The 12216-nt window shown below is 42.3% G+C and overlaps 2 protein-coding genes across 3 annotated transcripts; one reads left to right on the forward strand and one right to left on the reverse strand.

The window, feature by feature from the left end:
• Nucleotides 1-325: 325 nt before the first annotated feature.
• On the reverse strand, nt 326-6198 carry wdr24 (WD repeat domain 24). The gene is made up of 11 exons (XM_063894123.1): nt 6104-6198; nt 4876-4954; nt 4130-4614; nt 3690-3867; nt 2906-3578; nt 2680-2789; nt 2478-2605; nt 2290-2394; nt 1857-2194; nt 1591-1775; nt 326-1068 (listed from the first exon to the last, which is right to left on the reverse strand). The coding sequence occupies exons 3-11, from the start codon at nt 4608-4610 to the stop codon at nt 900-902; spliced, it is 2367 nt and encodes a 788-aa protein (XP_063750193.1). The 5' UTR covers nt 4611-4614; nt 4876-4954; nt 6104-6198; the 3' UTR covers nt 326-899.
• Nucleotides 6138-8455, forward strand: zgc:112496 (uncharacterized protein LOC541336 homolog). Of its 2 annotated transcripts, none has more exons than XM_063894125.1 (6): nt 6138-6274; nt 6387-6536; nt 6933-7026; nt 7195-7354; nt 7600-7752; nt 8187-8455. In XM_063894125.1, the coding sequence occupies exons 2-6, from the start codon at nt 6412-6414 to the stop codon at nt 8366-8368; spliced, it is 714 nt and encodes a 237-aa protein (XP_063750195.1). In that variant the 5' UTR covers nt 6138-6274; nt 6387-6411; the 3' UTR covers nt 8369-8455. The 2 variants fall into 2 exon arrangements, with proteins under 2 accessions (XP_063750195.1, XP_063750194.1); XM_063894124.1 differs by having other exon boundaries at nt 6142-6300.
• The last annotated feature ends 3761 nt before the right edge of the window (nt 8456-12216 follow it).

Below are 12216 nucleotides of genomic sequence, written 5' to 3' on the forward strand. Positions count from 1 at the left end.
TAACATATCATTAATAACTATTAGCAGAATTTATTTAACACAATTAAACATCCTGTTGTACACCAACTGTTATTTGATATTGAATTGTAGCTTGGCTTTAGTTTAGAATAAATATAAGAGTACCATCACGAAGCAAAGCCATGTAATGCAGCAGCCACGTGTATTTTAGCCACTCCGTGTACACTTGATTTGTTCCACCTCGCTTGCCCTCACACAGCCCTTTCCAACAGAGAACTGAAGCTGTTACCTAAGCGCTCTCCTTCACCCCTCAGATTGTGCATTAGTGTGATTTTACACAATAATAATCCCACTTCAAAACCTCAGAAATGTTCATGTAATCTATTATCTTTTAAATACAAACAGAGAGCACTGGTCCACAACAACTTCAAGTGTATTGCTTTATTGTATTGTTTGAATAGAGAGCTATTTCCCATATAAATTAATTCTTTATCTACAGTCCTTCAAAATAAGATATAGCATATGTACAAACATTAACAATCCACTTAATATGAACAGTCAAATCTTCCTGTACAGCCTTCAGGATTTTACTGAAGGGTTTAAAAACTATGTAAAATGCAGCAAGTGTGTTTAACAAAAAATATTGTTATATTCTCTGAACATCTATTGTAACATCAGTTTATATACAAATGGCTCAAATTCAAATCTGAATTTGTTTGAATGGCTTTCCAGGAGAGCACATATAAACCTCTTCCTCCGTCAGACGACGTTTATCACACATTTGAATCGTCCTTCTTTCCAAACAGACAAAAGCCTCCAGGCCCGTGAGGAGCAATGAAGACATCCCGTTTGTCCCGTGTGTGTGTGTGTGTGTGTGTGTGTGTGTGTGAGGATAGATTCCCACTCCCGAGGAGCAGCAGCTGTGTGAACAGCGGTTGGGCTCAGGTGTACTCACACAGGTGTCCGCAGCCGGCCGGGCAGTGAGCGCTGCTCTTCAGCCAGTTCATGATGTGCTCCAGATGTCCGCCGTGGCTGCAGCCCTGACACCACACAAACAGTCCCTTCACCACGTGGTGGCACACCGCACACACACTGGCACACTGGTGGCACCTGGAGGAGACACGCAGGGCATCAGTCAGAGCGGGGGTTGTGTCAGATTTAAATGAATACTCAGTGTAGTGTACAGGGGGGAACTTAAAGGAATACTATGCACACAAAATGTACGATTAAACAATTACCAACACTGGGTTACTGTGAATATATTTTCTCTTTTCTCATTTTGAGATTAATATATTTATTAATCATCATCCTTTTTCAATAAAGATGTAAAAAATAAATAATAATAGAAAAATGTATCCATTTATTTATTAGGACAATGCATATGTTTGAGAAATACAGAGCATACAACTACATCAGTTCCTTACGCGTCTGTAAAGTGATGTTTTGAAATAGTTTTGCTCCCATTTTACCATAATTCAACCTGTTTATCCTTTGATCAGTGTGAAGGGATATATGATGTATGACGTGCTCATTTTGTTGGTATTTTTTTTAACACAAAGCTCCTATTAAGAACGCCATAATGATTGTTATTCCTGTGGAGACTCCAGGACGTAACCCGTGCGAACAACATACCTGTCACAGATCCAGCCCCTGTTGCTCATTGGCCGCTTGCAGTTGCTGCAGTTGATGTGCAGCGTGGTGGACGTCTGGTTCAGACAGGTGATGGCGCTGCACGTGCTCAACTTGATCACCTCATTGGACACGTTCCACAGCTCGAACCTCTGCAGGAGGTCGATGTAGGACATGTACCAGTGCTCCTGATATGGAAACACAACATAGTCAGGGATCTACAATTTACAGTCATACATTAGGACAAAAGATCTCAACACATTACTGACCTGCGTGAGGTCATCGATCTCTTTACGGATGCGTTCCCCGAGGACGATCAGCACCGACACGGCCATCTGCACGTCGCCCTGCTCGGCGTAGTAGCTCAGCATCTCGCGCACGATGGGGCAGAAGAAGCTGGCCGGTAGGTGAGGGCTGAAGAGCGGCTGGGAGATGGAGATGAGGGAGAAGGACTCGATGGGTGTCAGACACGTGACCTCCGCCTCGTTGCCGCTGACGTGCGGGGAGTCGGCCTTGTCCTGCTGGAGATGCTCCGGAGCCGACGGGTTGTCCATGATCTCGTGTCGCAGCTGGAAGGCCTCCTGAGGCAGAGTGTACTCCTGCTCCTCTGTTGGGAGGAAAAGAGCAGGGATTATATTAGACAGAAGACTCTGAGGACGGAGTAGTCAGTGATTATAGAAACCTCTCAGAGACGGGACCGACCTGTTTGGTTGTCGTGCTCCATCGAGTAAAGGTCGTCATCATCTAACTCTGCATCACCGAACATATACTCCGCCTGGCCCTCGCTGCCCTCCGTCTCCTCATTATCTGAAGGGAAATGGTTTGAATAAAATACAAACAACAGGAGGACAAACGGATGAGTCTGTATGAGATTAACCGGCCGCTCTCACCTTCATTATTGATGCTGATGAGCGAGTTCCCGGGCTCCAGGTGGATGTTGTCCTGCCTGCTCTCCCCTTTACTGCGCTCCAGCCTGCTCTCTGTGCCCATCCCTGAGTTCATTTCCTTCATGTTGAAACTGGAGGTATAACGGACATCAGCATTAGAGGATGCTTGTGTTTCTGTTTTTGTAATGGAATACAGATAGTTTACCTGTTCATTAAAGGCAGGGTGCCCAGCTTACTGAGCGGGTGGTTTGGACCGGTAGTGAGGTTTGCTGGGTCTGAGAACATGATTCTCAACATGGTCCAAGTTGTGGAAACCTTTGTGTAAAAGTAAAATAAATGGTTATTCATAACACATGCCAAAGACAGTTGCTTTATAACACAGGGAGGAAATGTATTACAGCGTTGAATGCAGATTTGTCCCTGTGCCTGACCTGAGGTCTTTTGAGCTCCTGGGCCACTTTGGCGTTGTGATCACAGAGCTCTGCAAAAGGCTTCCCGCAGAGGAGGTAGAGTTGTGCCGTCTTCACAAACCAGTCCATGCGGTTACTGTCCAAGTCTGTCTCAAAGACGCTGAGGGCGCTCGACACATGGGCAAAATGTTCTGTCCGGTCGGGCTTCTTGAAGAAAAAGATGGGGTAGCGACGGTCTCCCCCAGGGTACGGCTTTCTGTTGGAGTCGCTGCTGATCAGACTCTCCTTGGCTGCGAAGGCCAAATCCCCGAACAGTCCGAAGCACAGACCCTCGGGGTTGGCTTTGTCCACGGGACGAGTGGCGTCCTTGAACATGTGTTGGTACAGTGTGCTGTCCTTAGAGCCAGAGAGCAGAAAGTGAGGGTCGTGTTGATGCCGCCACACAATGCCCGTGGTCACATCTTTGTGTTCCTCAAAGGTGGCGAAGGGAATGAAAGGTCGCCGGACGTCCCACACGTAGATGTTGTGATCCACCATCATGGAGCAGGTGGCTAGATGAAACTTCTTCTCAGGCCGCCACTTGACCCGCGCCACTGAGGCGATCGTCTGGACACAGTAGATCTCCTTGGCCCGAGTGGTCGTCATGTCCCACACTTTCACCATCTTGTCCCTGCCACCAGTGGCCAGCCATCCCCTAAAATAGAAAGACAAAGAGAAATACATTTAGGAATGACAATGAAACAAGATACCTTTCCACGGAAAATCTTACATTTTCACAGTTTGTTTGAGCCACACTTTCTTGTACCTGTCATCAGGGTGCCAGTCGCAGCAGAACACGGGTCCAGTATGAGCGGTGAACATTCGCTCGTAACGGTCCGGCCGCCGGATGTCCCACAGCTGGACGTTGCCATTCTCAAAAGACGCAGCAAACGTGAAATAATCTTTCATGCTGAACTGGACGTCCCTTACACTCTCCGACTGACCTGGAGGGAAATAAATCAACAAAGAAATGAAGCCATTAGAAAACAAACAATAATAAAGTTTGTTTCATAATTGTCTAATATTATTTCTGCTATAACACAACTGATTTTCACATAATCCCAAGAAAGGAGAAAAATGCTCAGAAGATTTCCAGTAAACCACATTGCAAATACTTGTATAGATGTAGATTGTGTAGTGCAGTACATTCAGAACTTGTATTTCACCTTATAGTTATGTTCTCAAGCTTATCACACCATATCCTACCTGAGAAAGTGCTGACAGACTCTTTCTTGCGCAGGTCGAAGCACTTCATGAAGCCGTCCTGCGAGCCACTCAGCAGCATGTACACTTCTGTGGGGTGGAAGCACACCTTGTTGACGGTGCGTTTGTGCTCCGTGAACAGCTGGTCCTGCTTGTTACGGGACGGTTTCCCCAGGTTCCATGTGACCACCGCTCCATTGGTGGCAGCCGTGGCCAGCAGGTTCTCCTCCATCTGGTGCCACATGACATCCGCGCAGCTGAAGTTGAGCGACGGTTTGCGGCCGACGCGTAGATTCAGCTTCTCCACGAACTGATCCTCCTCCAGGGCGTAGATCTTGAAGATGTTGCGGCCGGCCACCACCACCTGCGTGGCGTCACGGCACACGCTGATGGCGTTGGCAGGAGCGTCCAAGTGGCAGAACATCGTTCGGCCACTGATGGCACTGCTGCCGAGGGCTGTGGTCACCCGTGACATCTTCTCCATGTTCCTGCAGATGAAAAGTGTTTACACTCGAGCTCAGAGACAATAAAAGTGACAAAATGCCTCAAGAGTACTGCAAATTCATTTGATAGTTTTGCTTTTACAGCACTCTATGTAAAATGTATATATGCAGTTCCAAAACCCACCAGAAGACGGCACTATAGGATCTTAGATATATACAGTACTCGGTGAAAAGGTAAGAGAGGATTTAAGTTCAACATAATTTAAGTGTGTTTACCATTGTAAAAATAAATAGACCTGAACTTACTTGTTGAAGAACCACCAGTCTTGTTATTTTCTGCAGCAGCACAGAGTCTTCTTCATGTGCTCCCATGAGAGCCAATTAACTAGAGAGAGAGACAGACAGCAGGATGTTATCTGGGTTCATACTGAGGACAGATATTTTGGGTCTATCACAATTGAATGGTAAACATGTATTTAGCCATAGTGGAGTACAGCTGCACATATTATTCAGCTAATTAATTAAATAAAAAAGAATCGCAAATAAATTGTTAAAGTAATTATTAAATGTCAGCCTCTTGAATATGGATATTCCCTGCACTCTCTGTTTGTTTATCAGACTGAATATGTTGGTAACTCACAGAAAGGTTACATTAATAGAGCTGGGATGGGATTGTTATTAAAAGTGTATAGACTAGAGTAATAATGTATAACATAATTGACAGATTGAGATATAATGAAAACATTCCTTAGTTGCAGTCTTTGTGGAGATTTAAAATGTGTCAAAAGTCCCAAACTGTTTTGTCAGCCGTACATTGTGGTGGATGATTTCAGCATATTGTCCTAGGGAAACATACATTGAACCTAGAGGAGACATTCCTGATATAAGACATGTCTCTGGGACGACATTGAGCTGGGGAAATTAGGAACGCTTCTTCTTGCTTTAATGTGATATTTCATTTGAGTTTTTAATTGTTAAATGTTCCTTCTGTTTGTTTACTTCTGTCTCATCTGCTTAATGCAGTGCTCTGCTGAGGTTTGTGTTAATCAATTTCCACCTCGTGCTGGCAATTGATCAATAGCTGCTTTTTGCTTAGGCGAAGATATGATGCTGTGAAGACTAAACGATGGATCCCAAAAGTAAGAGCTTCTCCCCACAGTAACATGTGCTACTATTCACACTGACCTAATATCACTTACAACCCCTTGGTTTTTGAGCTTGAGTGGTGGTCCACGTTCCTCTAAAATTGGGTTGAATTGTACATACGTTTCTCTAAGTTGTTCACTTGTCAGTGGGTGTGTTGTTGGCTACAATCAGCTAAACTCCTGCACAGTGTTGTACCATAAACATGACAGGAATGTGATGCTAATGCTAGCTGGCTAACCTAGCTAGCGAGCACTTTTGCAAAAACGAAACACGCACGACTCAAGTTTTACAATTATGTCGGACAACTACAGACATATCGAAATCATATTTCTAACTGGATTACGGGGTCTATGCAAAGTAAATAATAAAGTATTTTAGCAGGACAAACCTTCTGAAACTGTTGCTCACTGCTTGCGGCACCGGAAGTAGTATTTTGCCCTGTCATCTCGCGAGAATTCCGTAGCTCGTTACGGAAGCATCGTCACATCGCTACAATTCATTAGGGAGTTTTATGAAGTTTTCGCCTCTTTTTTGTTCTGCTTTCATCTGTTCTTTAAAGGTGAACGGTGCATTTGTTGAAACGAGGTATTATAGTTTATATTTGAGTATAAATGGCACAGTGATGTAGAATAGAGGTCGTAGGAACGGATTATGTTTGTCTGTGTTTGCAGGTGATGGTGTGATTCCTCTGCAGCCATGAGTGCTCTGTTTGCCTGTGAGGAACCAGAAACATGGAGGAGAGTGTTTGGGAAATACTGGGATGTAGTGGGGGCTAAATCCAAAGCCAAGAAACCTGGGAAGCTGCTGAACCTCGAAAAGTGGTAAATCATCCTTTCTGCATTTTCCAAGTGATCCAAGAGACTTTTCAAAGAATGCATTTGGCTTGAGAAGTAGAACATGTTCTCAATACATAAGGGAAGACTTCATCTTTCATGTACATCTGGAGATGCATGGTTTTCACTGGACAAAAAAGGACAAACATCTGTATGTAAATGTCTAAAGATTAGGAAGCAGGAAATCCTCTCATTTGAGGTTCTGTAATCAAACTGTCAAGCTATTTCTGCTTCAAAAACGATTGAAATGAATCATCAAAATAGTTGCAATTGACTTTTCTGTTAACCGATTCATCAATTAACAGTTTCAGCTCTGAAGTTGTTCCTTGCTTTGAGCATTACATTAAAGGTAACTGAGACTGACCTCTGTGTATCTGCTGTCAGGTACCAAGAGGAGCTGCCAACACTCATTTCAAGTCGCCCTGACAAACATGTCACTCAGCCGGAGCTGGTGAGACTGATGGAGTGGAAGCTCACTGTGAGTGACATCTAGACATATAACCATAATAATCCAAGAGAAACAGCAACACAAAAAGAGTTTGTCAGCAAATAATTCCTCAGACATATCGTATTGCTATGCAGAGCCACTAAGAGGCTAACAGAGCCTCAGCTGTGTCCTTGAGTGGCCCTGTGTGCTTTTCCGCAGAGAGGGAAGTTCAGGCCGAGGCTGCAGCAGCTGGTGGCTTCCAACAGTGAGGACACCGTGGAGAGATGCTCCAGAAAGGCCTTCAACCTACTGCCTGACGTGAAGGCAGCCATCGCAGAGCTCAGCTCCCTGAAAGGAGTCGGCCCAGCCACTGCCTCAGGTTAGCACAGCATCTCTATTCTGTTTCTGCAGACACTGTCTCCAATCTGCTTTCATCAAACAAATAAGAGCTTGAGAATTCACACTGATAAAACATCTCCGTGTGATCCTCCTAAAGTGATTTCTCTCTCAGTAAGTGTGCCTATTCTGCACGGCTGGGACTCCCTGCTCTCTGTTTGAATAGTTTGTATTCTCATCGTTGCATCCCTCAGCTTGGCTCAGGGCTGACTGTCCATTTTGTTCCAGCTGTGTTGGCTGCAGGAGCTCCAGAACAGGCTGCGTTCATGTCAGATGAAGCCATGGAGAGTGTCCCGGGCCTGAAGCCCATCCAATATACAGCCAAGCATTACGCTCTGTACCTGGGAAAAATGGTTGAGTGCACTGAGAAACTAAACAAAGGTGAGTTAATGATGCCGCGTACAGGGTGGTGGGTGCATCTGGATTCTGCAGTGCCCATAAAGCACATTAAATATGATTCTATAGAATTAAAAACTATGAGCTTATAAAGAGAGTCGCTTATTATCTGATCAAAACAGCAGCAGCTTTAATGCGCCATATATCTCTTCTTTGCCACTGCCTTTTATTCGATTAAATTTGAGACTATTCATTATATTTTCTGCGCAGCACTGTAAATTTGAATCTTGTTTAATCAGTTTTATTCACATTTTTTAACAGTGGCTATAAAACGTGGAAGATGTCATGTTTTACTGCTGCTCAAAATTAAATTAAAGTATATTTCCTCACTCTCAGAGTCTTTTTCCCTCGATTTGGTATCAAAAAAGCCTAATAAATCGACTATGCCTCTGATGCGTGGTCTGTCCTCTTCCCCTCAGCGGACCCCCTGCAGGACTGGACGCCCCACAGGCTGGAGTTGTGTCTGTGGGCGGAGGCTGCAGCCAAACAGCAGAAGATCCCTCTCCTGCAGGATGAAGACGTGAAGACCAGCAGCGTGAAGAAGACCCGCTCAGAACCAGATGAAACCCAGAGACCAAAGAAGAGGCTCAGAACAAGATGAACACTTCTTGCACATTATTCTACAATAAACTTGATTTAGTGTTTTTGTATTTTTCAAAGTAATAAAGGATTTATATCAAATACAGTACATTTAAGATGCTTTTTTTTGCAGAACATATGTTAATAATGTTTGCGTTTGACCGGGTTGAGGAGCAATGGATTACACGAACTGTATTTCCTTACAGTTACATAAAAAATGAAATTTGGGGATTACAATCAGGATTATAATGTTACAATTTTGCATTTGATATTGAGGTAATCCAAAAGAATGGAAAGTAATCAGGTTACATTACTTTTATATTCTGATACTTACATTACTGATTACATTTTTAAAATGACCCTCCCAACCCTGTGTGTAAAAGACTAGTTATTGTTTGGTGCAATACAGTATCATGTAGTTAATTCATGCAGCTTTAATACTACTTAATGACGCTGATGTTCAGGGCTGTAAAAGTATCACTTTATGGACTGATGAGTTATTTGTTCATCAATTAATGACGTTGTCTGTAGATCTTCTGCAAACAGTGAGAAATACACATCACACTCAGTTCATGGTGACTTCTTGGAGAATGCATTTTTGTCAAATCAATAATCCAAAAATATTTAGTTTTGAATCTGAAACAAGTACATTTCCCCCCAAAATTGATTAACTGTTGCAGTTTCATGATAACAATATGAGAAAAACACTACACACAGCAGGTTAGATGTTGCCACAGTATTGTTCTTTATTTATATTGTTTCTAAATTAAAGCAAAGTACAATGAACAGTACAAAATAAAACAAAATATATTCATATATATACAATATAAAATGGTTCCGTTCAGAACATTTAAAAAGTACAATAGATTGTGAAATAATTAATGAGGACTTTGATATAAATTATCCACGTGTAAATTTAATTGTTCCTTTAGTTTCCTCTTGACCGAGAGAAAAAATAGCTTCTCCTGCTTTGTCTTTTTGTAAACGCTGTTGTTGGTACAACCTCTTGTCTGGTCTGAGAGATTGAACCTCGTAAGCTTGGCACCATTTTTATTAATACAAGTAAGCAGCTCATGAAAAACTACCACAGCAGCACAGATATGACTTTTTTTAAACCTTCAGAGGGAAACTCATTTCAAGAAACCACTTGCTGATATTTGCATGATCTCTTTGAATGGCTCTGGCTTTTTTTTTGTGAACGTGAAAACAAATCTGTACCAAAGCTAAAAACTTGGAAACCAATGATGCTCTCTGTTACTAACCAGAAAAATACACTAACTCCAGAAGGAAACCCTGAATGCCTTTACAGACAAACTCTTTATGCTCGTTTGTAGCTGTGATACATAAAATCAGTCGTCACAAACCATCAGGCTAATGTTGCTAGTTGCTAATGTGGCTATTTGCTAATGCGGATATGTAGCTAATGTTGCTAGATGTTTAACTATGACGACCTGCAAGCATTTAAATTCACAGATGAATGTTTCGTTTGTGAGGCCCCATCCATTTTCTGTTGTTTCTATTACATTAAAATTACAATCTTGAAGCTCTTCGTTTCGTTATCTGCGAGAGGACATATGGCAATAAGCAGTAATTGCAGTTTATCGTGTTTTGGGATCTAACTTCCTAAAGTTTGCCACTTGTGTTTTCCCGGGAATGTCGTCACAGACAGCAAGTTTGTCATAATACTGGAAGATCAACAGCTTTGATAAGTTATCACCATCGTTATACCTTTATTAGCTCTAGGGATTTAACCAACATTTATCTAAATGAAAATCTTTGAGATTTCAATATTATACCAAACATCTGACCTTTGACCCTGATTTTATGTATCTAATGCAGGATCACTTTGAGAGCTAAAGCCAAAAGTCTACTTTTCGTGGCCTGTACCAGCATTTCAGATATCAACTCCCTTAGTAAATGTACGCAGTGTTGTTGCTACAGCAGCCTGCTTTAAATGCACGGTCCTGCAGTGAGAGTTACCCATTTATATCTAAGTAGCAATAAAGACTAAGAAAAGGCAACCTGGCAGCAGTTCATGCAGCTACAGGATATATTAACAACCTCTCAGTTGTTTGCACTGCGGCTTATCACTCTTATGGATTCTGTGCATGATCAAAGGGAGAAACACAGCAAAGCAGCCTTTCTGCCCGGTGCTGAAATGTGGGCGCATATACGATAACAAGGCATTGGGCATTACAGCACAATGGATTGGCATAGGGAGGTAAAAAAGCATTGAAGAATGTTTATGGCAGTAGAGAATATGGCACATGCCAACATGTATACATTAAGTGCAAAAACAGCCCATGTTTGATGAAGTACAGCAATAAGAAATAAGCAAAACAATTTCAAGTGTGCTGCATTTTTGAATAGCACAAAAACAGAAATGATCAATATTGGTGTGCAGTCACATCAATCAGGGTTTATGCATGAACTAGTTACTCAGCAGAGTGCAGATCTCAAAGTGTGTCTCACTCTCCCCTCCTTATCGAAAACATCGGAATCTCAATAACTCAATTGTCCATCCAGGCTCCCCTACAGTCCAAATGGCGGCAAATTTAACATAGACAGAGATGTGTTTAACCTGTATTGATGGATTTATGTGGATTGATCTGCGGTTCAAAACGAGACCAACCTTTAAGTGTGTTTTTTTTAACCGAAACAAAGGCTTGCAACAGAATATCAAACACTTGTTTTCAGCCTAGAAGATCTAGCTTTTCCTACCAAGCTGAGTGGTAACAGAAGGCCTAGCCCTAACAAAAATAGCCAATTTCATTAAGTTGAATCTAATAGGATCTCAAAGATTTTAACTCAGCAAAAATCCTCAGGCTGGTTGCAAGGAGTCAGCAGTGAATGAGGTTATAGAACAGTCAATAAAATAGCTTTTTCAAAAACTGTGAATCACTGCAACCAAAAGAGGTCCTTGAGCGTACAGTCAGGAAAAAATAAACAGTGTGGCATATGTGAGATAAAATAAACGTGATGCCAACACTTGATGGTCTCTCAACATTTAGGATTTCCTTGTTTTGAGTCTAAATCAGGCTGATGGGTCCAGTAGTATGCAAGATTAGCAGCACCACACCCAATGCATGATCTCTTTTCTAACATCCTACTGCAGCCTGGACTGTATTTAACCAATCAGGTTGTTGCATGTATATTACTTTAAGTGATGGATCATATTGTTTATTATTTATCATACGTTATTGATAGCCTGCTTCTATTCAGCTCATGCCATCCCGCACTGCGCCTTCTTTTGTACTGCAGAAAACAAACGTGTCACTCAAAAGACAGCGATTAAATTAACATGATGCAGCCTGTCAGGTCCACTTATTAAAGGAAGATATCCTGTTTACGCACCAAGCTCTGCGCTCCTCGCTGCAGCCGTGCATCATCCTGACACAGGGGGTGTGTGTGACACCAGCGCGGCATGATGGGAGAGCACGTACGCAGCATAGGTTTTATAAAGACACCTTCTGATGTTCATCACTGAGCATTTAACGTCATATACTGTTACCACAGGATGGGAGACAGGCCTCGATCAATTCCTTGAAGAGACTGAAAGCAGAGTGCAGTGGTTGGCTTAAGAGACTTGGCCTTAAGAGAGGTAAATAAACTCCTAAGCTTTTATTCTCTAGGATTTTTTATTTCAAATGTAATTTTTTTTATGTGTTTCAGTGGCACTAATGCTTGTAATGTTTTTTAAAGCACTTTGAATCGCCTTGTTGAAAATTGCTTTTAAAAAAAGCCCCTCCACCTGTTTTCCTAACATGCATACACTTATTTTTAGATGAGGAAATTGTTGGTCATTTTCAGAAAATACTTAATAACAAATCCAAAACACAGCATCTGACTGAGAAAAACTCAGATGGGGAT

The sequence above is a fragment of the Eleginops maclovinus genome, chromosome 10 (genome assembly GCF_036324505.1).
Source record: "Eleginops maclovinus isolate JMC-PN-2008 ecotype Puerto Natales chromosome 10, JC_Emac_rtc_rv5, whole genome shotgun sequence".
In the NCBI taxonomy this organism is placed as follows: domain Eukaryota; kingdom Metazoa; phylum Chordata; class Actinopteri; order Perciformes; family Eleginopidae; genus Eleginops; species Eleginops maclovinus.

Coding starts and splice junctions, on each gene's coding strand:
- wdr24 (XM_063894123.1), bottom strand. CDS start 4,610: ATGGAGAAGATGTCACGGGTGACCACAGCCCTCGGCAGCAGTGCCATC. Junction 2,395..2,477: donor CATCAGCATCAATAATGAAG/GTGAGAGCGGCC, acceptor ATTTCCCTTCAG/ATAATGAGGAGACGGAGGGC. Junction 2,195..2,289: donor GGAGCACGACAACCAAACAG/GTCGGTCCCGTC, acceptor TCCTCCCAACAG/AGGAGCAGGAGTACACTCTG.
- zgc:112496 (XM_063894125.1), top strand. CDS start 6,412: ATGAGTGCTCTGTTTGCCTGTGAGGAACCAGAAACATGGAGGAGAGTG. Junction 7,355..7,599: donor CGGCCCAGCCACTGCCTCAG/GTTAGCACAGCA, acceptor ATTTTGTTCCAG/CTGTGTTGGCTGCAGGAGCT. Junction 7,753..8,186: donor CACTGAGAAACTAAACAAAG/GTGAGTTAATGA, acceptor TCTTCCCCTCAG/CGGACCCCCTGCAGGACTGG.